General features: G+C 44.9%; 1 protein-coding gene across 2 annotated transcripts; it reads right to left on the bottom strand.

Annotated features, from left to right (window-relative positions):
• Positions 1–4567: 4567 nt before the first annotated feature.
• On the bottom strand, positions 4568–25631 carry S1PR3 (sphingosine-1-phosphate receptor 3). Of its 2 annotated transcripts, none has more exons than XM_028748652.2 (2): positions 25365–25631; positions 4568–9457 (listed from the first exon to the last, which is right to left on the bottom strand). In XM_028748652.2, the coding sequence occupies exon 2, from the start codon at positions 9295–9297 to the stop codon at positions 8179–8181; it is 1119 nt and encodes a 372-aa protein (XP_028604485.2). In that variant the 5' UTR covers positions 9298–9457; positions 25365–25631; the 3' UTR covers positions 4568–8178. The 2 variants fall into 2 exon arrangements, with proteins under 2 accessions (XP_028604485.2, XP_077792169.1); XM_077936043.1 differs by lacking the exon at positions 25365–25631 and adding an exon at positions 19002–19064.
• Positions 25632–26742: the final 1111 nt, after the last annotated feature.

Genomic DNA, 26742 nt, shown 5'->3' with positions numbered 1-26742 from the left:
CTGTCAGTCACACAATATTTTGCTGGAATCAAATATCCTCATAAAAAGGAAAGTGAAATGCAAATGAGGTTTGGCACAGCAGATCCAAGATGTGTAATATATGCATTAAACTATAATTGTTTCCCCTAAATGGTGATAAAATAGGGATCAAATGGTACTCAAAAGTCTTCCAAACAATGCTGAAATTTTGCTTTCCTTTCCATTGCTTTCTCAGCAGGATTTTCAAAAGGACTGGGTGAGGTATATTGTTCCCTAAATTTTATATTGGGCTAATAGCTCTCCTGCTCAAGAAGGTTTTGTGCCACTAAGAAGTGGGATCAATCATAAAGGTACACCTTGATTTAAAAGGTATAAGGGATACTGGAATTTCTTCTGCACTTTTCTAAGCACTTAAGCTCTTGGATTGCACATTCAGCAAACATTTCATGGGCAGCAAAAAAAAATAGGTGTGAAATAGTTCAGCCTTTGCCAATTTGTTGCCCTCTAGTTACAGTGTGTTGGACTACAAATCCTATCAGCCCCCGGCAGCAGACCCCTTTTGGCTGGGGCTGATAGGAGTTGTAGTCCAAATCAGCTGGAGGGCATCAGTTTGGTGGTGTGTGATATGAACTGTTCCTGCTTTGGTTCACATGCTTGTCCATCTGTGATGCTGATGGGCAGGGGAACCCAAGCAATATCACAGCTCAGCATGCACAGTATCCAAAAATGTTTTGCATAGAACCTTTCTAAGGTTCTAGAGTAATCTGTAACCTTCCCCTCCATATGCTGCAAGAATAGACGAGCACAGTGGTGCCTCGCAAGACGAAATTAATCCGTTCCGCGAGTCTCTTCGTCTTGCGGTTTTTCGTCTTGCGAAGCACGGCTATTAGCGGCTTAGCGGCTATTAGCAGCTTAGCAGCTTAGCGGCTATTAACGGCTTAGCGGCTTTAAGAAAAAAGAAACAAACTCGCAAGAACTCGCAAGACATTTCGTCTTGCGAAGCAAGCCCATAGGGAAATTCGTCTTGCAGAACGACTCAAAAAATGGAGAACCCTTTCGTCTAGCGAGTTTTTCGTCTTGCGAGGCATTCGTCTTGCGGGGCACCACTGAATTGTGAGAAAGCCTCTGTGTCAACTGGCTATACAGTGGTACCTCGAGTTACAAATGCCTCAGGTTACAAACGCTTCAGGTTACAAACTCCGCTAACTTGGAAGAGTTACCTCAAGTTGAGAACTTTGCCCCAGGATGAACTTTCCCCGGCAGCGCAGCGGCAGCAAGAGGCCCCATTAGCGAAAGCACGCCTCTAGTTAAGAACAGTTTCAGGTTAAGTACGGACCTCCGGAATGAATTAAGTTCATAACTAATGGTACCACTGTATAAGCTTGCACCTCCATGGACAACTGTGAGTCCAAAATGACCCCCAGGCTGCACACCTGGTCCTTCAGGGGCACAGTTACCCCATTCAGGACCAGGGAGTCCTCCACACCTGTCCGCCTCCTGTCCCCCAAAAGCAGTACTTCTGTCTTGTCAGGATTCAACCTCAATCTGTTAGCCGCCATCCATCCCCAACCGCTTAAAGTGGAAGCCCCCTCCCAAGAGCACCCACTGAAGAAAAGAAGAAATTTGAAGGATGACTGCTCAGTTATATCACTCCTGGCAAACTGTGGACAATGCTCACCACATGGTCATGATCAGCACAGCTGTAATCCTCAGGGGGCATGCTCAGTATGGCAGAGACTGCCGACAGTGTGGTTAGATGTGGATCAGATCCAAGACTGTGCTCAGATGGATGCAACCTTATCCGCCTCAGACAGGACAGTCAGATAATTTTGCATGAGAACATAAGTAGAGCCCTGCTGAATCAGTCCAAGGACCCATCTAGTCCAGAATTCTGTTCTCACGAGAACAACCAGAGTATGAGTGCAATGGCTACCTCCTGTTTGAGATGCAAGGCAACTGGTGTTGTCTCCAAGGACTCAGCTACATTAGTCAAAAAACAGCATTTTATATGCATTATAAACACACAACACCAGATGGTCCTGTAGAGCACAAAACTTTCCTATGTGAATTTGTTTTGTAAAATGACTTACAGTGGTACCTCGGTTTAAGAACGGTCTGGTTTAAGAACAATTTGGTTTACAAACTCTGCAAAACCAGAAATAGTGTCTTGGTTTGAGAACTTTACCTCAGTCTAAGAACGGAATCCGAACGGTGGAAGGGCACTGGCGGCGGAAGGCCTCATTAGGGAAAGCACACCTCGGTTTAAGAACAGTTTTGGTTTCAGAACGAACTTCCTGAACGGATTAAGTTCGTAAATCGAGGTACCACTGTATTTATAGTGTCCTCCCCCCCCCATGTGTACAGCAGGTGTCAGCAAACTTTTTCAGCAGGGGGCCAGTCCACCGTCCCTCAGAGCTTGTGGGGGGCCAAACTATGTATATACCTATATTTTTTAAAATGAACGAATTCCTATGCCCCACAAATAACCCAGAGATGCATTTTAAACAAAAGGACACATTCTACTCATGTAAAAACACGCTGATTCCCGGACTGTCCGCGGGCTGGATTTAGAAGCCGATTGGGCCGTATCCAGCCCCCGGGCCTTAGGTTGCCTACCCATGGTGTAGAGCCACCCTGATACTCAAAGAATATTACAGTAAGAGTGGTGTCCAATGGGGTGACCTCCAGCTGTTGTTGGACTCAAACACCCATCAACATGACTTGTGGCCTGGGATTATGGGAGTTGCTGTCCAACCATATCTGGAAGGCACCATATTGCTTATCTTTCGTTGTGGATAGTATCAAAGAATACATTATGAGAACACGTGATGTTATCACTTGGGGGCATTTTTACCACTTGCCAGATTAAATCGGAACCACTGCATTGCCCATCTAGAAGACACGCGAACCAATCCTATCGATCACATTTACAGAGAAATAAAGGTCGGCATCTAGCCATATAGCAGAATGAAGATGATATTAGGTGGTAGAGTCCTGCGGTAGTAAAATTGACGAAGGGTTGTAGCTTTGAATGCAGCAGGTCTTAGGTTCAATCCCCAATAGTTCCAGGTAGGTATATAGACCAAACTATTGGGACTGCGGTCAGTCATGCAATGGTTAGTATGATCCCATACCAAGTGTTTTTTTCACTAGTACAACGAAGCAGCAGAAATAGTTGTTCAATGCAGTAGAATCCCAAGCGAGCAAAGAAAAATAGCCAGGCAATCACTCTTAAATTTAAAGTGGCATGTCCCACAATAAGAGAATAGAGAACAACAAAAATTTGGTTGCTTATTTCATCAAGACATACCTCTGTATTATTTTGCATTTTCCTATTGTACCTGATATATGCCTTTAATCGCTAAGTCAATCAATCTTTATTACGGTCCAAAGACCCAACAAATCGTTACAAAACAATGCACAATTCAGACAGCCTACCTCCAGGTTAAACAAGCATTTTGTTCAGACTTGAAGATTAGGGATCATTGATTCTTGCAACCACCGATAAAAACTTTGCCACTGCTAATGTTCTAGCATTTGTCCAGTCTTCCAATAGGAACCTGACATACTGAGCCTCTGATTTTCCTGGCAAAGGTACCAGCAAGGGTAATATCAGTTCAGCCCTGGCTTGCTCATATTTCGCACAGTGCAGCAAAATATGTTTTATAGAATCAATGTCTTGAGCACACGAGCAAAGTCTGTCCTGGTAGGGAACTCCTCTCAACCTGCCGTCCAACACTGCAGAAGGAAAGACGTTTAGTCTGGCTTTGGTGAATAACCTTCAATAGTTTGGTACTGTCAGGTTTTTAATGTAAGGTGTTAACTTAAAGACATGCCCATATTGTACTCCTACTGCCAGTGGACTACAAACTGTGTGTGATCAAGATCACAAGTCACTGTGTGTATTATCCCATAATCTTTGCTTTAACGTCTTTAGGGTGCCTTCATAACCCAGGTAATAAATTTGGGGGGGGGGGTGACAGACCAATAGAGGTGGCTTTTCTAGTCATGGCTTTCTGCCATTTGCTGACAAACCCCTCATTGGTCAAGTGTTGGTACAAACCCTTCCCTAGATCAAATACTGAAATACTGAGCCAATGTTTTAGGGCAGCCCACCATGCTTTAGTTGAAATTGGGCATTCACCAGCTTCTAACAAGTATGGAGTTGGGAACGCAGTTGGGTACCTGCAGCAGAGATCGTAGAAATTTTGCCTGAAAGCCATCTAGCTTAGGCAGGTCTCCATTATGTCAGACATTTGCAGCGTACAGGAGTTGGGAAATGGATTTTGCGTTGAAAACCCTTAAGGCTGCTGGAACATATTTGCCGCCCTTTGTGAAAAGGAATCTGAGTATGGCTAGCTTTGTGATCTCCACCTTTTGAAGGGAGGTTTGCCAGTGGTGCTTCCAAGATCCTGTATGATGGAATGGGAGCCATAGATAACTGAAGTATTTAATCTGTTCAAGGTTATGGCCGTCCAGCACCCATTTAGACCGGGAGAAGCTTCTTTCGAACACTAAAATTTTAGTTACCGGTAATCACTAAGTTATCATTCACTGGTTTGTGATTCTGTTATTCCGCATGCTTCAATGAGGGACCTCTTCTTTTACTTTATTATTATGCCATACAATACAACACAATACATTTAATATATAAAAAATTAGGAAACTCTTCAGAGCACCTGGGGATATACCTGTGACTTGATTTGTATTTACAGGTTAAGCATCCTTGTCCGTAGCCTTGCTGTTTAACCAGGATCATCTCAAAGACAATGTCTCTTCGCTGCTTTCAGCAGTTTTTATTATTTGATATGTTACTTTATACTGTTTGGCATTCACAGTTTCAGCATACTCTTTTGTATTTTGCACAGAGATTGAAAAGTTAATATACATGTTTACAAGACTTTACACTTGAAATAACAAATATTCATACCAACTAGGAGCGTTTCTGCTATGGGCATTACATTATCAGAGGGACAAAAGGATTTTGTGGCATTCTGTGCAAGTCATTCCCATCTATTATTTCCACTTAAATGTGCTTAGGATTTTTGCCCTTAGACACAGGTTTTCAATGAAGTTGCTGTAGGAAATGTTTAAAACAGGAATAGCCAATGTGGTGCCTTTCACAAGCTCGTCTTTTGTTTCCCAATCTAATAACAAATTATACATTTTAGATCAAAGTTTTTCTTTGTTTTGTATAAGTTCTTTTTCAAATTGTGAACTTTGGTTTGAAAAACCATTTTTCCTATCTATTTCAAACATTTCATGTAACTGATGATATTGTAGCCAGTCTGTAACATGGCTTCTTACACTTTCCATTGATTTCAGTTTAAGTTCCCCCTCTGTGAAATGCAGCAATTCCCTGTAAAAACTGACCATTGTCTATCCATATTAACTTTCTTGATTGTAATAGCCTCAATAGGAGATAGCCATAAAGGTGTTTTCCTTTCCAGCAGATTTTTATATTTCTCCCAATCTCTATACAAATTCTTCCTTAGAATATGGTTCATAAAACTTTTATAGATTTTTGCCTTCCCATACCACAGACATGCATGCCAGCTGAATTTTAAATCATGGCCTTCTAAGTCCAGGAGGTCCGCATTATCCAGTGTAATCCATTCTTTTAACCAGCACAAGCAGGCTGCCTCATAATACATTTGCACATGTGGCAGGGCAAAGCCTCCTCTTTCTTTTATGTCTATCATAATTTCATGTTTAATTCTTGGCTTTGCCAATGTGGTGCCTTTCACATGCTTTGTACTACAACTATGTTCTCTGTCCACTGGTCATGCTGTCTGGGACTGATGTGAGCTGCATCCCAAAATTTTAGGATGGTACCCCATTGGCTACCCCTGGTCGAAATAGCATGCCCTCCCCCTTTTAAATGCCTCTTGTAAACAGAATTTTCACAGCTTGTCATTCTTAAGTTTTAAAAAATCCCCTCAAATAATGATAGCAGGGTGTTTTACAAATCATGCCTTTATGCATATTTTTAAATCTAGAATAAAATCCCATTCAGAAGGCATATATAAAGTGACTGTCCCCTATCTGCAGTTCCCAGCCCCTGGCTGAACTGCTGTGATGTCAAAAGAGATTTATGAATTTTTCTGATGCTGAGGGGGATGGTTCAGTTGAAAATTAGTCCTGTTGCTGTAAAAGAAGCAGAAGATGGCTGAAAATCTCAGAGTACCTGGGACCACGTATGAGGTTCTCATGGACCACTTTTGACTGTTTCTTCCACTTATGCTAACTTTATTTCCTGTGGTACAGGCATCCCCCAATTTCACCCATTAGTCCACGTTAAGTGCATGGTGAATCCCATTTATTCTCTGCTGGCTTTCTTCCAACATAAGCCATCAGGGGGAAAATATATTGGTGGGCAGGGAGTCCAGATGACAGAATATTAATTCTAGAGCTAGATGAATAAAAAACATCCACCAGCCATGCAATTGACTCAAGTTTGAGCTAGGGATAGTTGTCAAGGAACATTAAACTGCAATTTGCGATTTTTGTAAAGCTCTGTTGGGATAGTTTTCTGGAAATGTGTAGTTTTGTATGAAATAACATTGAGAAGACCATGCCACTTCCATTAGATCTTTCTAATCTTCTGTGTTTGGGCTTTCCATAACACAGGCTGGGCCTTCAATTTTTTAAAAAAATATCTTTCAAAGAGCAAAAAAATAAAATAAATGCATTGATTAAATATATATCTATATACATGCTATGCATAAAATGCCAAGACACATATTTCAGTTGGGCACTAAACTACATTAAATAAAGAAGAAATTCAAGGAGAACGAGCCAACTTTTCTTAAAGTCCTAGAACAAAACCAAAATGCCTTCTAGTCCCAGCCTTCACATTTAGCTATTCTCGCAGGATGTTTGCATTGATAATTGCAAGACAGAATACTGGGTTCGTGTAGCATCCAACTTCTCTCCTCCAAAATTTTGTTGGTGAAGTTTAAAAAACCAAAAACCAAACCAAAACACCACTATTGGAACATACCTGCCCACAGTACTTGGAAGATCTGGTATATTATACAGAAAATCATGGTGACAACATCAGATAATGTAAACTTTTTACACAACTGGCATAAATAAAGAGATAATTAGGCTTGCAGCTCAACCCTAAATATTTGTTCTGGGGTATCCATCTGTCTGTTCATGTCAGTGTGAGTTCCTTGCCTTCATAATATGGTAGTTTATGCCTTGTGGCACAGTGATCGGTCCTAAGCATTTATTTCTTGGGATGCCACGTCAAATAATACTTGTAGTGTGAATCCATTAACATAACAACAAGACGCAAAAGTTGGAAAATAATGCAGCACTGCGGAGGTAAACAATCTCTCTCGTAACTTTAAATGTCAGCATACAGGGGATACACATTCCTGCAGAGGGTGTGCAGTGCTTGGTGAATGGAAACGTTTCCTGTGAATCGACTGACACACACACACACACACACACACACACACACACACACATTTATATATACACATAATAGGCTAGCATTGGCTGCCATCTGCCCATGTGATTCTCCCCCCTTCCCCAGCACTACTGGCTGAGCAATGATGATATCAAAGAATATCTATAAATACTGTTAACTCCTGGGGAGGAGGTCAGTTGTATAATGTTGCCAACCCGTCCTACTTGGGTGGAGAAAGCGAAAGGTGGGTTTGGGTGGGAACGAAGTCTCCCACAGATCCCAGGCATTGTCTTCTGTATAGAGGTCAAGAAGGTAGGCTGCTTGAAGGAAGGGACGAAGGAAGTGAGGCAGCAGCCGGGCCCAAAAGGCACGGAACAGATGGCAATAAAAAAAACTTACACAGCACCTCCAGCTTTTTTAGACTTGCATATTATTGGGAGGTGCAGACTGGGTTTCGTTTATTGGTTTTAAATAACCCACCATGGTTTCTACATTGATTCCCTAATGCGTATAAATTTTGTGTCATGTCAAATGTGCCATTTTTCTTGATACTGACAGGATTTCGGGAGGCAGTGAAGTGCCTTCCTGTGTCCATCCCTCACAGAACTAAAACCCAGTCCAAAACTGCCTGGGCTAAAAAAAAAAAAGGCACTTGATATTATGCCGTTCACGAGTGATTCTCCCTGTGATTTAAGTGCATGAAACCCCACCAAAAGGCTTCCACTCGGCTCTTTTAAAAAGCCAGTTAAAGAATCCTTAGCCTGCAGAGTTGACGGACTTCATTTGCAGCAATTCCCATTGTGAAATGACGATTCGTTCTTTTTCGCTAAACCTGGCGAGCCGTTAGTCTGTGGGTGCTCGTCCTTCGGTTTCTGCGCATTGCTGCTGCTGGACTTGCTGCGACTCTGATCTGGGGTGGGCTGGATCGGCAGTGATGTGGTGGCGCTGGTCTTCACCAAGCAGCCGCAGACGAGGCGGAAGAAAGCCCGGCGCATTTCTTTGCTTGCCAGGGTGTAGATGACAGGGTTCATGGCTGAATTGAGGACCGCCAAGGCAATGAACCCATGCACTTCGTACAAAATGGGGCATTCTTTCACTTTGCAGGCCACGTCGACCAGCAACAAGATAAACAGCGGCGACCAGCAAGCGATGAAGACCCCGACCACAATCACAACTGTCCGAAGCAACGCCATGGACCTCTCCGAGTTGTTGTGGTTGGTGACGTTGCGGCTGCTGGACTTCACCAAGATATAGATCCGGGCGTAGAGGAGGACAATGGCCACCAGGATTGCTATAAAGATGGTGATGCAAAAGGCCACATACCTTTTGGAATAGAGCGGCAAAATGGTGGAACAGTCAGCTAAGTCCGCAACACAATTCCAGCCAAGGATTGGCAAGGCGCCCAGGGAAACTGAGATAAGCCAGCACGTTCCGATGAGCAAAAAGACCCTGTACTTCTTATTGGCATCGTATGGCCTCATTTTGATCATTGTCAAATGCCTCTCGATGGCGATCGCTAATAAGCTGAACGTGGAAGCCCCCAGGGCCACAAACATGCTGCCTTCTCGAATAAACCAAATCTGGGCAGACAAGGACAGGGTCTTGTTTCCCGACATCAAGATGTTTACTTTGTAAACTATCCCAGCCAGCAGATCACAGAGGGCCAGGTTGCCAATGAAAAAATACATGCGGTTGTGAAACTTGTTGTTTTTCCAGATGGCGATCAGCACCATCAGGTTCTCCAGGATGATGAAGCTGCAGACGATTAGAAGGATAATGGTCGTCAGGCTTTTTTCTTTTCCTCGGATGAGCTTCCCCGTGAAGTTGTAATGGCGGCGTATCAGAGGGTCCATCCCTTCAAATTCTTGAACAGACGGTTGCGTGCTCACCATATCCATGGCTCAGCTTTGGACTGATCCGCTTTTCAAATCAGGGAAGTTTCGATCCAATTAATTCCCACAAGGGGGAGCCCGCATCACACCTCTTAGAAGACGTCTTCGGAAAGGTCAGCTTCTGTACTGGTCGCATGTCAGCAGCCTGCCGTGGTTCCACCAAAACCTTTAAAACAGCAACAAATGACAACATATTAAATCACCTGACTTCATATTAAAAACAGCAAGCTCATACTTTCTGATAAAATGCAATAGAGAACAGATATGTGGGCTCTTGCAGATGTTTAGCTAATGAGTTTGGCAGGGCAGATCTAGAAGCTCCCAGATGCTTGGGGCTACCATCTTCTGCCAAGTTTTTCTCTATCTCCACCCTCCAAATTTAATAACAAGTAAGACCCCTGAGCTGCTCCCCCAACTTCACCATATTTTCAAACCATCGTCATCAGCAAATTATGTGCAACAGGGAAGGGAAGCGATACACAATATGATGATCTGGAGAAATGTCTCTCTTTATGGAAGAGAATGGGCTCCTATTCTGGTGGCAGCCGCACAGCTTTTATCCCTAACTTCGTCACAAGCAACAACAAAGTCTCCCCCCCCCATTTTTTTTATTAGTTTTCCAAATTTATAACAAACATATCCACAAACATAAAAAGAAAACATCAACAAACAAACAAACAAACAAATATCCTGACTGTAGAAATTCCACTTTTGTTATCATTCTTGGGTGACTTCCTCGAATCCCCCTGGCTGAGCTTCCATATAAATCATTGTAGCAGTTTTCCAAAACTGATTTCACATAAAATTTACTTGGTCCATTAACATCTTTCTTTCTTTTCATTTTAACTTTTATCCATAGTATTCAACAACACCACATATTTAAATCCTAGGCCAATCTGATACTCGCAAGTAATTCTATTTAAATTATCTTAACATTTTTAACTAAATAATCTTTGAATTTCTTCCATCAAAGTCTTACGTTAAATAGACCAATAACTTCACTTTCCAAATCTCTTCAAAATACAGTTAAACAAAACAAGAGAGGATGCCTATTTATTTATATTATTTGTAAACCACCTCTCATTTTAAAAAAAATGCCAAGGCGGCAGGCTAGCAAACGATATAATGTCAACAGCGCAAAAGAAAATGGTGCAAGAAAAGTCATGGGTTGTATTCAATGAAGTCATCTTATTAGTGCAAGGACTTCTGCCTATACAGTGAGAATTCCTCTCCTCCTGGTGCTCCTCCCCCACAAAAAAAATCTATTCTGGAGTTTCCCCTAACCTCCAGAACAGATCGGGGAGGGGAGATGGTCCCTTAGAGACAGAGAAGTAGAGGAAGTCTTGTTGCACCGGCAGAAGACTTTGCACTAATGGAAACAACTTTGTTGGGTACAAACCTGCATCAATAAAACAACAACAGGGTGGGCTGTTTTCCAAAATGCACAATTGGATTGAAACGCAATCTTCTTTCGTAAAACCTAAGCTAATGAATGCAATGCGGAATGATTTCCTCTGCCTTTCACAAAAGCCCTGTCCTTTCTCTCTAGAGGAAAAAATGGGAGCAAAGCGGTTAAATTGCAAGTAAAAATATTTGTATTCAATAATATGTTATAACATCTAAAGGAAACCTTCTTTTGAAACAGTTTATAATCACTTTGTGTGTCTGTGATATAATAATAATAACAATAATGATAATGATAATTATTTATTATGTATACCCTGCCCATCCAGCTGGGTTTCCCCAGCCACTCTGGATGGCTCCCAAAAGATTAAAAACCATATAAATTCAAACCAGCATTGCCTATAAATATCTTCATGAATTATTTCTCAAATCCGTCCATTCAGTCTGTTCCCTAAAACCAAACGTGGCCTCTGGGCCATGAAGGGTATGTAAAGAATGCTTGTCTATTCCAGTTCGGAAGCTGCATTCAGAATGGGAGCAGGGAAAGAGTTAGTGGCGTGCATTGCATCTGTTCATCCTTCCCGCCTCCTGCACTGAATTTGGTATTCTGTCTGGGGTAAGGTATGCCTCGGAAACGTCTTGCTCATCCTTGGTATTGCTGCAACCTTGAAGTTGGCTTCAGAGATGGGAGTACAGCACTCCTTCCTCTTCCATGGAGTTTCTGGCCATAGTAACAGTGCCAGAGGCATGTCGTATTTCAACTGTAGTTGCTCCCACAACAGAGCACTGTCCTTTCCTTACAGGGGAAAAAAAAGGAAGCCACTTACTTATATAGAAGTTAAATCTGTCCCCTTGTGTCCAAGCTATCAAGAACCAAACTTCTCAATCTTCCTAACTCTGTCACATTAAGGTGCCATTTAAACTTTCCTGGGACCCAAAAGGAAGGCATATTTCTCATGGCATTCCTGTAATGTTTAAAGACTGGCAGTCGGACAGGCAGGAGAAATCACAGGCATTTTTGTCCATGGAATTAGCATCCGTTCTCATGGCTTCAATTCGGGGGGTACCGATCTCACTCTGACCAGCTGTGCATGTTTAGTTAACTTGCAAGCCTTTAAACCAGAGTGGGGAACCTGTGGCCCTCCATATGTCACTGGGCTACAGCTCCCATAATTCCTGACCATTGGCCATGCTGGCAGGGGCTGATGGGAGTTGGAGTCCTGCAACAAGGGAATGCTATGTGATCATTGATAAAACATTTTCACCATAGAAAAGGAAAGAATCAACATCCTTCGGGAACACACCGCAGAAATATTAGATGTAGAGGATTCTTTTTTAAAGTCACAGTAATATTAGAATTGCTACATATGCCACCAACAATAATGCTTCTGTCAGCTGGTCCATTATTTTGCTGAGCAGAATTTTTGCCACCTTGTTGTTCTGTCAAAAAAAATGATGCAGGGGCTCAAGAATGAATAAGCAGTGGAGATTTAGTGTGATGTAGTGGACAGCGGGTTGGGGTCAGATGAGGGAGATCTCTAAAGCTCACTGGATGACTGTGAGACTGTGTCTCTCAGCCTAACCTACTTATGTACGGATACAGGTTGAATCTTGAGATCTGTGGACATCTCTCATATACATAATTTCTCCAATCCTCATTTTATCTCCACAGCCACCCTATGAAGTCATTTCCCTTATTTGGCCAAAGTGGGTGAAATTTTAAGGCACATGTGCTCCTCTGGAGACTGACAAATTGTAGGCAAATAGGTCCAAGGGCTTTTTGTGGAAGAAGGAAAATCCCTTGGCGGGGGGGGGGGGGGCGGCGACGACGACACAAGGGATTGTCTCTTGAGTCACACCCACAATGTACATTTGAAGTACTCCTATACCATTTTAACAATCATGGCTTCCCACCAAGAATCCTTGAAATTCTAACTAACTCGTGGATTCTCAACTTAACAAATTCCAGTTCCCAGAGCACTTTGGGAGAAGCCATGTTTGTTTAAAGTTATATCATAGTGTTTTAAAATTTATGGTGTGTATGCAACCTTGCTCTTCCTTATCTTAAAATAATGGAGAGGTAGGCAGATGGATGCCAACAAGAACAAGGTTTGGTGGCACATAATCTTGCTTGTCTGTTTTAATTTTTTTTGCAGACTTTCTTTCTGGTTTTCATGCCTGTCCTCTGACAAAGGTTTCCAATAAGCCTTACGAGAGGATGCTGCTCACAGTACTGCCTGTAGAGTTCTGAAGAACTCTGGATTTTTTGGTTTTCTTAAAGTAGGATTTAAAAAATAATAATCTTAAATGAAGCTTTTAATGTTTAACAGAAGCCTCCACCTCGGTACTTTAACAAACAAACAAATACAGTGGTACCTCGGGTTACATACGCTTCAGGTTACAGACGCTTCAGGTTAGACTCCGCTAACCCAGAAATAGTACCTCGGGTTAAGAACTTTGCTTCAGGATGAGAACAGAAATTGTGAGGCGGCAGCAGGAGGCCCCATAGCTAAAGTGATACCTCAGGTTAAGAACAGTTTCAGGTTAAGAACGGACTTGCGGAACGAATTAAGTACTTAACCCGAGATACCACTGTAAATCAGGCAATATTTTGGAGAGTTCATTGCCCTATAGAAACACATAGATGTAGGAAAATATAAAGCTGTAAGGTACAAAGTGCAGTGACACAAGGCATTGCAGGACCCTTGTCCAACTTGGGGAGGGGGTTATTAACATCACACTTTGACTCAGAATGAGGGAAAGATCCCTGAATCACTTTGATCCGCCCCGTTATTTGCCCTCCCCACACACAGCTGATGCAAACCAAGAGCTCTTAGAAGGAAAGGTGAGATAAAAAATGGAATAAATGATAAAAGTTACTCATGTACAAAATATTAACTGTGCAGTCCCATGGCAGAATGACCATTCGCCAGAGTCATGCTAAATTATACAGTCCCATTGATAAGCTGGTTCTTTGTCAGGTGAACACAACAGGAGCAAGTCTCACATCTCTCTGATGCTATAATACTCCACAAAGCAACACAGAAACTTAAACAAATAAAAGACACACGGAACGTTATTTCAGCTTTCCTCTTTTTGTGTGTGGGTGGCCGCAAGCAGAAATCGTCAGACCAGAGAAAAGCAAGCACATCTAAAGTGAAAAAGCAAACATCGTATATATTTTATGTAAGAGTTCTTCAGTGGTGAGTTATTGTGTATAATCTGTCAAGTTCCCATCAGTGGCATCAATGTCTAGGACAGGACTTGGCTTTGGCTATAAATTTATGCTCTGTGTGTGTCTGCTCTGCATAGCTTTGTGACTGCAAATGCAATCTAGAGAACTGTAGCTCACAAAATGCCGTTTCTTAGAAAACGCATGCATCTTTTAAGCAGACCGCTATTTGTCTTGGCTTCTATGAAATGTGATTTTGTCATTCTTTTAGAATATAACTCTCACATATGTTATCAGCTGATTTCAATTGTGGTTTTAGCCAAGCTAACGTAAGTCATAAGCAGTGGCGTAGCGTGGGGGGTGCAGGGGGTGCCGACCGCACCGGGCGCAACATCTGGGGTTAGGGCAAATCCACAGGTTAGGGGGCGCAAATCCACGGGTTAGGGGGCACAAATCCATGGGTTAGGGGGCGCAAATTACTTGCCTTGCCCCGGGTGCTGACCACCCACGCTACGCCACTGGTCATAAGTGCTTCCTTTTCATTCTCTTCAGTCTTTCTAGTCACTGGCCAGTTCCCAAGGTGTGCCTGGCTGCTGGGACCAGCCCTGAGAGGGAGCCGCAAATCCAGCCCCCAAAGTCAAGTTAGATATTATCCAAGGCTACTTTAGCACCTCAGACAGAAAAAGCACTGTCCCTTGCAGTAAAAAAATAACATGGGAATAAATTAAGTAGCCAATTTAGTTACCCTTTCATGACACTCAGTATTGGCTCCCCACAAAGACATATGCAAATTGTAGTTTTAAAAAAAGGTGCTTAGATTTGTTTAAAGACCCCTGTTCCCCTCACAAATCTACAATTCAGAGTGGCTTAGCAATAAATCTCTCTTGCCAGGGAACTCTGGGAGTTGTAGTTCTGTGAGGGAAACAGGGGTCTCCTCTAACAACTTTCAGTGCCATTTACAAACTACAGATCCCAGGATTCTTTGGGGGAAAGCCATGACTGTTTAAAGTGATAAAAGAGTACAGTGGTACCTTGGGTTAAGTACTTAATTCGTTCCGAAGGTCCGTTCTTAACCTGAAACTGTTCTTAACCTGAAGCACCACTTTAGCTAATGGGGCCTCCTGCTGCTGCCACGCTGCCAGAGCACGATTTCTGTTCTCATCCTGAAGCAAAGTTCTTAACCCGAGGTACTATTTCTGGGTTAGCGGAGTCTGTAACCTGAAGCGTATGTAACCTGAAGCGTATGTAACCCAAGGTACCACTGTACTTTAAATGTAAGCTATTTTGGAGGTGTGGTGTTGTCTTTTTACAATCAAGTGGTGTATATATTTTATGAAAATAAAAACAAACAAACAAATACAGAATCAGCTCCTAGAGGTGATGGCTTCATTTTACCTATTGGTAGGTCTCACTCTGATGGTTGCAGTTGTAGCAGGAACCCCACCCCCCACCCCAATCATTCTGTTTGTACAAACCTCACACACACACATAGAAAATCAACCATACATCGGATTTGCACTGTTCCATTTTTATTTTACTCCATATGACAAGAACTAACAAAGGGGGGTGGCTTGGCCCTGGTCAGCTATAATCCCTTCACTGTCTCAGCACATCTGCAGGAGCCCTGCCCAGATGATCCCAGACAGAAGACAATCAAGATCACAAAGAACTTGCATATGGGAGTGGATTCAGCATGGACTAAAACAAAGGACAATGATCAGATCTTCCCTCAGGGGGCAGGAAACTGCAAACTCCCCTTTGCCTCCTGGAAGTGACTCAAGGGGTAGGGGGGAAAGGAGGAACCAGCCAGGTGACAAGATAATCAGGTTACCACCAACTCCTCCCTCAACCCCTCCTTTCTGTAATGTATGCATGATGTTTCTGGGGGTGGGCTTGACCTAGAGGAGGGAAATTTTCAAAAGTTTTTATAAGACCTTGCACACTATTTTTCTGGGTCTTTCCTCTCACCTGCAAGTGAGGGGAGCACCCTGTCACGACAGTCTTTCTTCAATAAAGACCAAGCCTACAGGCTGCTGATTTGCTTCAATTTACTCTGGTTGGTGTCTTTACTATTTGTCCAAGGGAGCCCTCAGATTTTTCCAGTAACACAGTGACCTAGACGTCCAAAGGTATTTTCAGAACAAAGCATGACAGCTACGGTATATCTTATATTCATATAGTTGCGTGTCGAGGTCCCCAAGCCACCCCCCAAATAACTCACAACGCACACTTAATTTTTGTTTAAGGTTTTTGGCATAATTTTGGCCACAACTTTATTTAAATACAAAACCGTGAGTGGTTGTTTAGGCATTGGTTAAGACTATCTGTCCCCCCGCCTGGGGACAGAACTGACTTCCGGGCACCACCGAAAGACAGTGCGGGGGAAAGCAAGTGGGGGAGAAATGGAGCTGAGTCACAGACCCTCACCTCTCACCCGCCTGCTCCCCGAAGGCTTGCCGGCCCTAGTCCCATTCCAGGGATTGGACGAAAAGATGGCAAGCCCCAGGATTCCTTTAACGGAATTCCCTTTCCGCAGCAACCATGGAGGGGCAGGCCCAGCCTATCCTAACCCCTCCTCCACCAATTTATAACCAATGCCTAACCGCAACCTTACAAGTTGTGACGATTTGCTACGCAGTAGGCAAAAACCAAATGGCCCAGCCAATCTGCCAGATGGACAAATTCCTACCAGGCCCCCGCTCCAAGGCGGACGACCCCATGACAGGCATAGCAAGGTCAATGCAACAACCCCTTACTCTAGGGCGGGTAGGCGGGTGATCCGTTGCACACAGCAAAGAGAAATCTCCAGGCTGTGTGCAGAGTATTTAAACATTTTACCCCTCCCACCAAAATTGCAACATAACTTTTACCCCAGCAACCCAGTGAAGCAATCACTGCCCCAGGCCATCTTTAGAGACCCTGCCTGGTAACAGAGGGGTGGCTGAGCAGACCCCACCGCAACACGTGCTCTCCATGAAGGAGAACACGCTCTCCCAGTGGATTAATCTAGAGCAGTTTTGAGGTCCACAACTGTTTAGCCAGACCTCCTTAGAAGTCCATCAATGTGCAGGCAAACATTTATCCTACAGCCCTAAGTCATTCTTATTTCTCGAATTGCCTTCTAGCTCTTGTTATGTCGAGAGATAAATCTAAAATCCCAGGAACTGATACCAACAACTCTACCTTTCAAGTTATCTGATTTATAGGAGCCTGGGAATTTTTACCGTGGCACATAAGATAACAGACTGGTGATAAAAATGACACTGAAAAGAAAAACCTGAGCTTATGTTGAAAAGAAATGTCCCAGGAACTAGCCCCTTAGCAAGAGGAAGAAAGGGAATTGGTGGTGAATAAAGCTGAGCCATAGCTAAAAGAAATAAAAAAAAAATGGCGACAATGGACGCTTGGGTTGCAAACGTGATCCGTGTGGGATACACATTTGCAACCTGCAGCTGCGCATCTGTGCAAACACGGGTTGCGATTTGGTGCTTCTGCGCATGTGCAAAGTGCGATTTAGTGCATCTGTGCATGTGCGACCGCCGAAACCCAGAAGTAACCCGTTCCGGTACTTCTGGGTTTCGGCGGTTCATAACCCAAAAAAACACAACCTGAAGCGTCTGTAACCTGAGGTATGACTGTACCAATGTTTGGAAGACTTTAATTCCTCACATAATTTCAAAAGTATAATGGCCGTGGTCCAGTTAGGCCAAAACACAACATCATTTGATGTCTTAAGTATTTCCAGTGAAGTTAGAAAGAGGACAAACATCAGCAGCAGCACACAGCACCATCTGTGGTACTCCAGAACTGAATTTTGGGCAGTCTCAGCAGAGTATGCTTATTTGTTAGCTGTCGGACACCTGCTGGTGAGTCTAGATAGAACTGTGTGGTAAACCAAAATAATGAACAGACAGAGTTTGTGGCGAGGAAGTGGTTTGCTGCTGTTGCCAGGGCAACTCCTCTAGCCGGCAGGAATGCACTGCAATGCCCATAAAAGTAATGCATTTCCATTGAAGACTCAGGCCCCTTCCAGACATCCAGCTCATTGAGCATTCATTCTGATTTGTTGCATAAAGCTTACATGGATGCTAGATTATACCCCGTTCCTGTGGAGCATCCGTTCTGATCTGTTTGCGGAATGGTTATATGACAACGGACATCCATCCTGCATTCACTGTGCTTTGCTTGCAGGCTCCTTGCATGTCTTCCTGCTTACTTACTTGTTCGCCCTACACTTTTCAAAGCATTTCTCCATCACTTTCCAAACCTCAGAAAGTCTGGGGCTTTTTTTGTGGGGGTGGGGGGAGGGTTGTTTGCGTTGGGCGACAGAGCCCTTTAATCCACTTTAGAATACACAAACTGAAAGTTCCAGTATGCACTTGAATCCCTGCCACAAAATTCAGACAGTCTGAGCTTTCCAAACTGTGTGTCATGACACATTAGTGTGTCGGTTGCAGCGTGTAGGTGTGTCGTGCGAGCCCTCCCCACACTCCTCCCAGGACTGCAAAGGGGCTAGTTTAACCTCTGGTTTGCTGGTAAAACTGAATTACTGTGTTGCAAAATTATGCATGTGTCAGGGACGGGGCAGAGGAGGAATGGGGAAGACTGCCTCCCCAGCCTGACTCTTCTAGAGAAGAAGGAGACAGTTCAGAATTACAACAGGGGTTTGAGGGAGGTCACAGCTCAGAGGCAGATGAGGGGGAAAGCTGGGAAATAATGGGGGAGGGGGAGGAGGAGGAAGAAGAAGAAGAAGAGGAGGAGGAGGAGGAGGAGGAAGGGGAGAGACAGCTGATGGACTCAGTGCCAGCGTGGTGTAGTGGTTAAGAGCGGTGGACTCGTAATCTGGTGAACTGGGTTCGCTTCCCTGCTCCTCCACATGCAGCTGCTGGGTGACCTTGGGCCAGTCACACTTCTCTGAAGTCTCTCAGCCTCACTCACCTCACAGAGTGTTTGTTGTGAGGGAGGAAGGGAAAGGAGATTGTTAGCCACTTTGAGACTCCTTAGGGTAGTGATAAAGCGGGATATCAAATCCAAACTCTTCAGTGTCTTTAGAAAGCATTCCAGACCCCCCTCTCCCAGAACACGGCAAGCCTTGAAAGTAGGAGAGCAAAGAGCTCAAAGGCAGAGGGCACACCTCAGCATCCGTAGTGATCCGCATGAAGGGAGAGAGGGAGGGGGTGGAGACGTCATTACTCCAAGCGGCTGCATTTCCAAGCCTCTCTCTGTGAATATTGAATAAAAAAGCATTGGTAAGAACTTCCCTTGTCTTATCCATTCCTGGCTACTTACCAGGGGTGTGGGGATCCTCTGACACCTGACAGCATGTCTAAGAAGTGTGTCACCAACATGAAAAGCTGTGCCTTAGGCGATGATACATATGATGACTCTGACAGGCCAATGCATAACTGGTGTCCATTTGAAGCAGTGGCACCAACTCCAGGGAACCTCAAAAAATTTGCTGTGGCCGCTCATCCTCCACCCCCTGCCACTGCCACCACATGCCGCACCCTGCCACCGCCCACCTGACCTCTGGCTCTCCAGTGCCGCTGCAGCGACTGAGCCCGGGCCTGCCCACCATTAAAATGGCAATGTCCATCAACTTTGGGGTCGCTGCCCCCTCAAATATTTTATTGGAGGGGGGCAGCAAAGAGGCCTGGGTCCCTAAGAGTTGGCTGTTATGTATGCAAGTAAGGCTCCTTTCCTAGGGATGTGAACCCTCATCTATCCAAGCATCCTTCCCCATGGAGGAACCCTAGGCATGCACATCTAAGGTTGCCATATTTTGAAGAGCAAAACAAGAGGACACATTTGCCAACTTCTGCTTTTAACTATGGATCACTATGACGACTCCATCCATGAAAAAGAGGACACATGGCAACCTTTAATAGCCCTCCCACTGCTCTCAGGCTGAGAACTGATCACCCAATGGTCAATGTTTGGTTGGCATCTTTTTATTTTGACAAAGTAAAGGTAAAGGGACCCCTGACCATTAGGTCCAGTCACGGACGACTCTGGGGTTGCGGTGCTCATCTTGTTTTACAGGCTGAGGGAGCCAGCGTTTGTCCACAGACAGTTTTTCTGGGTCATGTGGCCAGCATGACTAAGCTGCTTCTGGCGAACCAGAGCAGTGCACGTAAATGCCGTTTACCTTCCCGCCAGAGCTGTACCTATTTATCTACTTACACTTTGATGTGCTTTCAAACTGCTAGGTGGGCAGGAGCAGGGACCGAGCAACTGGAGCTCACCCCGTCGCGGGGATTCGAACCGCCAACCTTCTGAACGGCAAGTCCTAGGCTCTGTGGTTTAACCCATAGCGCCACCCGCGTTATAGGAGTGCTTCAAATGTACATTGTGGGTGTGACTCAAGAGACAATCCCTTGCTCCCCCCCTCCCCGCCAAGGGATTTTCCTTCTTCCACAAAAAGCCCTTGGACCTATTTGTCTACAATTTGTCAGTCTCCAGAGGAGCACATGTGCCTTAAAATTTCACCCACTTTGGCCAAATAAGGAAAATGACTTCATAGGGTGGCTGTGGAGGTAAAATGAGGATTGGAGAAATTATATATATGAGAGATGTCCACAGATCTCAAGATTCAACCTGTATCTGTACATAAGTAGGTTAGGCTGAGAGACACAGTCTCACAGTCATCCAGTGAGCTTTAGAGATCTCCCTCATCTGACCCCAACCCGCTGTTTACTACATCACACTAAATCTCCATTGCTTATTCATTCTGGGATTCAAACAGCTGACCTTCTGATCGGCAAGCCCTAGGCTCTGTGGTTTAACCCACAGCGCCACCCGCGTTCCTTTTTCGACAAAGTAATAATCATAAATAAATAAGAATAAAAATGTGCACCCCACCACCGAGACCATTCCATTGTAACGATCCAACCTCCCAAAATTACAACACCTTTTGCAATAGTTTGACCCCTTTCCTTTTTAACAGTACAAATTCTACAAACACCCTCCATATCTCCTCAAAATCATTTCTCCTGCGTATTCCCTGTCTTGCCTTAATAAAAGGTAAAGGTAAAGGTACCCCTGCCCGTACGGGCCAGTCTTGACAGACTCTAGGGTTGTGCGCCCATCTCACTCAAGAGGCCAGGGGCCAGCGCTGTCCGCAGACACTTCCGGGTCACGTGGCCAGCGTGACGAAGCTGCTCTGGCGAGCCAGAGCCGCACACAGAAACGCTGTTTACCTTCCCGCTAGTAAGCGGTCCCTATTTATCTACTTGCACCCGGGGGTGCTTTCGAACTGCTAGGTTGGCAGGCGCTGGGACCGAGCAGCGGGAGCGCACCCCGCCGCGGGGATTCGAACCGCCGACCTTTCGATCGGCAAGCCCTAGGCACTGAGGCTTTTACCCACAGCGCCACCCACGTCCCTTGCCTTAATGGTACATGTTAATTTATCATTAATAGCTATATCCCACACCTCTTTATAGCATTCTTCCATTTTATATTCTGCTTGCCCCTTCCACTTCCTGGCTGTAATAATTTGTGCAGCTGTCAATAAATTTGTGAGCAAGTCCTTCATAGCCTGTGAACCTTCCACCCCATCGTAAACTGGTAACAATTCTACCTCTGGACTTTCGGTCAGCTTTAACCCAGTGATTTCTGTTATCTCCTGAAAAACCCTTTGGTTGACATCTAATGGGTGAGGCTAGCCATTGTATTCTTGGAGGTGGCTTACACCTCTGATCTCACAAGTACTGGGTGACTCTGAAGTCCCCTTTGTTTTATTTAATTAGTTCCCATGAGTGGGCATGATAGAGAAGGAACAGGTGTGGGTTATGAACATAACACAGGAAGCTGTGGTCCTGCAGATGTTGTTACACTGCAATCCCATAAGCCCCAACCAGTATGGCTAGCATGGCCAGTGGTCAGGGATGATGGGAGGTGCAGGCAACATTTGGAGGGCCACAGAATCCCCACCCCTAACTGAACACAACATTCTCAGGGAACCCAACATTAGTCTTTTATATATATAATTTTTATTAAATTTTCTGTTTTACAATTTAAAGCACTAATTTATACATCCTTAAGCTATCAATGACTTCCCTTCTTCTCTTTCCATGGTTCCTTTTACATATCATAAATCCCTGCATATTTTACAGAAACTACACCTTTGAGTATCCCATTATTACATCCATCATAAATTATTAACATTGCTGAATTTATCTTAATGCTGCCAGCGTTTTCAGCTGTACACAATTATTTCCAATATATTCAATAAACGTTTTCCAGTCTTCTCTAAACATATGTTCTTCTTGTTCTCTTATTCTATACATTAAGTCTGCAAGTTGTGCATATTCTGTCAACTTATGTTGCCACTCTTCTTTAGTTGGGACCTCTCCTGTTTTCCATTTGGGGGCTAACAAAACATGGGCCACAGTAGTAGCATACATAAATAGTCTTTTTTGACGCCTGGGAATTTCCCTCTGAATTATCCCCAACAAAAAGGACTCTGGTTTTTTTGGAAAGGTACTTTAAAACATTTTTTCCGATTCATTATATATCATTTCCCAGTACTCTTTACACCACATATGAAAGAACGTTCCCTCAATCTTTTTGCATCTCCAAGAACTCAACATTACTTTTCAGAGGTTCTCCAGAAAGCCATAAAATTACAGAAGGTTTGAGAGTTAAACCACAGCAATCAATTCCTGTACTGGGATAATACTAGAATGAATGGGTGGGCAGTTGGGAACATGAAAACATAGCTTGATACATTCAGGTTTCACATCACAGCTGGGTTTTGTGACTGTGAATGTGTCTTGTGCGCACTGGTAATTTGAATCAATACTGAGTGATTAGCACGACTTGGTGAACCACTATACTTTGCAGGTTTTAGGGCCCAGCCAAAGGGAACCCCTACCAAAATGCAATTGGGGGAGGGAGATGGTTGAGTGCAGTGCTCCCTTTCCTCTACAACAAGCATGTGAGCTGCGGAGAAATTTAAAATGCAGGAGGCTGCATAACAAACAGAAGGGCCCATCATGTCTGTAGCCTAAGTACTTTGGGGTGATGTTTGGCACATTTGTGAACATTGTCAACAGAGAGCTCAGATCCTTTCATCCAGCTCTAGTTCCTGAGCCACAGCTAAAATAAGATAGAACACTAATTTGGAAGGACACCCCTTATTTAAGGAGACCGTCTCATACTCTAAAACACCACAATCCTATAACATGTAATGGGCAGCCTTTATTTCCATACTTTACACTCCCAGAGACCATAATGGGTGTTCTCAATTTCAGATGCCACGGTTCCACGATGAGCTCTTACTTTGGAAATCTTGGCTAGTCTGAACCTCTAGAAATTGCTTTATTCTTCTCCTCTGGTCCAGATTCCGCAATCCCAACTGTCTCTTATTATCAGGGCCATTTCTTATTACTATTTTGTTAACACACAGAAGTACTCATGAATTGACCTTTCCCTGGTTGATTTACGTACCTCCCCACAGGGAACACCCACAAGTCCCCTATTTTGCACATTAACCTGGAAGTGCAAAAGAGAGTCAAGCTTTGGGGCGCTTCCTGTAACATGCACAATTGTCCTCTGGACAACTGGGGTATGGCTGTTTCGTAGAATTATAGAATCACAGAATTATAGAGTTGGAAGGGACCCAATGGGTCACCTATGAAGCAGGAATCACAGCTAATCACAGTTTAAATCAGAGCTTTCCAAACTTTTCATGTCGGTGACACACTTCTTAGACATGCATAATTTTGCAACACAGTAATTCAGTTTGAAGAATTGATGCTTTTGAATTATGGTGCTGGAGGAGACTCTTGAGAGTCCCATGGACTGCAAGAAGATCAAACCTCTCCATTCTGAAGGAAATCAGCCCTGAGTGCTCACTGGAAGGACAGATCCTGAAGCTGAGGCTCCAATACTTTGGCCACCTCATGAGAAGAGAAGACTCCCTAGAAAAGACCCTGATGTTGGGAAAGATGGAGGGCACAAGGAGAAGGGGACGACAGAGGATGAGGTGGTTGGATAGTGTTCTCGAAGCTACCAGAATGAGTTAACCAAACTGCAGGAGGCAGTTGAAGACAGAAGTGCCTGGCGTACTCTGGTCCATGGGGTCATGAAGAGTCGGGCACGACTAAACGACTAAACAACAACAAAATTCAGTTTTACTAGCAAACCAGAGGTTAAACTAACCCCTTTCCAGCCCCGGGAGGAGCACGGGGAGCGTTCTTACGACACACCTACACACTGCAGCTGACACACTAATGTGTCGCGACACACAGTTTGGAATGCTCTGGTTTAAATGATCCCACAGTGTAAATCATTGATGAGAGCCTGTTCATCTCATGTTCTCTCTTCTTTGCTGCTATGTTTCCCCAAAAGCCAGCCCCACGATCAGTTCACCCACAAGTCTAAGCCCCAAGCCACACGGTGAGGGCACTCATCTATGCCAACGCAAACCTCAGGATGGAGACCAGGGTTGTGTACACACATGCATGTTGAGCCAGCAACGTGTACAACAAAAGACCATCAAGAATAGCTAGGGGTGGCCACAGGCACCAAGTGGGACTCATACACCCTTTAGGAGCGAATAATAATCACAGAGTTGAAAGGGACCACACGGGTCATCTAGTCAACGCCCCTTCGATGCAGGAATCTTTTGCCCAACATAGGGCTCAAATCCACAACCCTGAGATTTAGAGTCTCATGCTCTACCAAACTGGGTGCTACTTTTGCTTCTCGTTGTGGTTCGGCATCACAACACACAAAAGCTCTGGGAAAACCTCATCGGGCAAGAACTTTGCAGGAAGCCAGTTCTTCCCGCGCCCTTTTTAACAGCGCGATTCTTCAGCATCCCAAGTAATTTGGAGATCCATCAGTCACCATCCCCATTGCTTTCAGCGGCGATGTCTTCCAAGACAAACAGCTTTGCGGCCAAAGAGACACACGCGCGCGCACATGCAGCTCAACTTTTACGAGTCAAATGAACAAACTGAGCAGAAGCAGCAAAAAGCAGGTGAGGAAAAGTTTTAGATGAGGCCCCTGCTTTCTCTCCCTTTGTAGTTTATTATTATAACTACCATCAACGCACCACCACCGCCAGTTAAGTCTCCCAGCAGTTGACGATGATGGGAATCCAGAGGCATCTCCTCTCCTCCGGGAAGCGCTGCAAACTTTTACAGACTCCTGGGGCAAAATGGTAATACAAACCACGCTGCGGGGAAAGGATGGCCAGTCCTTGTCACATCGCAGGAGGGCAATGCTGAGCCGACCATTCCCCCCCCCCCAGATCCCTAGGACTCACGACCCCCCCCCCCAAAAAAAATCCCGATCCCCAACCGGTTCGCACTAATTCGGATGACAGAAAACTGACGTGTAAACGGCACCCCAAGCGTCAGCCGAGAATCCCCTGGCGTTCCATCCCCAAGCGGGTCACACTAATTCGGATTACAGACCGCTGCCGTGTAAACGGCACCCCAAACTTCGCGGAGCCTCCCGGCGTTCCATCCCGCGCGCCTCCGCTCACCTCGCTCCGACGCGGCTCCCTGCCCGGCGCGCCTCATCCTGGGACGTTCGGAGCGCCTTATATACCCGGAGTCCGGCGCTCTTTCCGGCCGATCGTCCCCTTTCCCCCTTCCCGGCTCTTGGCCAGAGCGTGGATCCAATTGATCCCACGGGCGCTGCGCTGTTGGAGAGCCCGCCGTCCCGTGCAAGCGCGGCCAACTTCCCCGCCAGCCTGCGAGGAGATGCTGAAGCTGCTGCTGCCGCCGCCCGCCCCCTCCTCCGGCTCCTCCCTCGCGAGGTCGCCCCCGCTCCATGTCCTGTTTCACACACCCCATCCCGGCCCTTTCTGCTCCCTGCTGCGCTCCGTCTACATTCCTTCTCCGGCCAGCCTCCCCTCCTCCAACGCGCCTCCCAGGATCGCATCTCGCCCACCCTCTGCTCGCCTGTCTCGCCCCCGTCGCTCCCGCTCGACTCTCTTGTTTCCCATCCGTGGCAATTCCAGAAGGCTGTCGGACCCGAGGCGCATGGACTGGGAAGGGAGCCCCGCTTGCAAGTCAGCGGGGCTGCGTGAAAAAAGGAAAAGTTTCTACCTGCGAGACTCTCCCAGCTCAGGCAGCAATCCCATGCACACTTAACCAGGGAATTATAGAACTGTAGGCGCCAGAGTGCCATCTAGTCCAGCCCCCTGCAATGCAGGAATCTTTCATCCCAAGCGGGGCTTGAACCCACGACCTTCAGATTAAGAGTCTCATGCTCTGCCGACTGAGCAATCCTGGCTGGTTAATTCACTTCTCCAAGTCCCTTTTGGGGTTGGAGCTGGCAAGCACTAACCAGGAGAAGGGATTTCAATTGCTTTTTTTTTTTTTAATGGAAAGAGATAGTTGTTAGCATATAGGCTAGCATATTTAATTTTTAAGAACTTCAGATGATACTAATACTAATACTAATACTAATACTAATAATAATAATTTTATACTCTGGCTGGGTTTCCCCAGCCACTCTGGGCGGCTTCCAACAGAACATTAAAATACAATAACCTATTAAACATTAAAAGCTTCCCTAAACAGGGCTGCCTTCAGATGTCTTCTAAAGTCTTCTGGTAGTTTTTCTCTTTGACATCCAGTAGGAGGCGTTCCACAGGGCAGGTGCCATTACTGAGAAGGCCCTCTGCCTGGTTCCCTGTAACTTGGCTTCTCGCAGCGAGGGAACCACCAGAAGGCCCTCAGCGCTGGACCTCAGTGTCTGGACAGAATGCTGGTGGTGGAGATGCTCCTTTTAAAGTAGCTTTAAGTGTATGCATATCATGAATTGTGCATATGTTGATCTAGTTTCTCCTAGGGTTGGCAACATAACTATTTTGAGCAGGTTCTATTGGCAATGCAGTGTTCTACCACATCCTG

Source organism: Podarcis muralis, chromosome 11 (genome assembly GCF_964188315.1).
Source record: "Podarcis muralis chromosome 11, rPodMur119.hap1.1, whole genome shotgun sequence".
NCBI lineage: Eukaryota > Metazoa > Chordata > Lepidosauria > Squamata > Lacertidae > Podarcis > Podarcis muralis.
The sequence above is the reverse complement of the archived record's forward strand: the minus strand, read 5'-3'. Positions and strand labels throughout refer to the sequence as shown.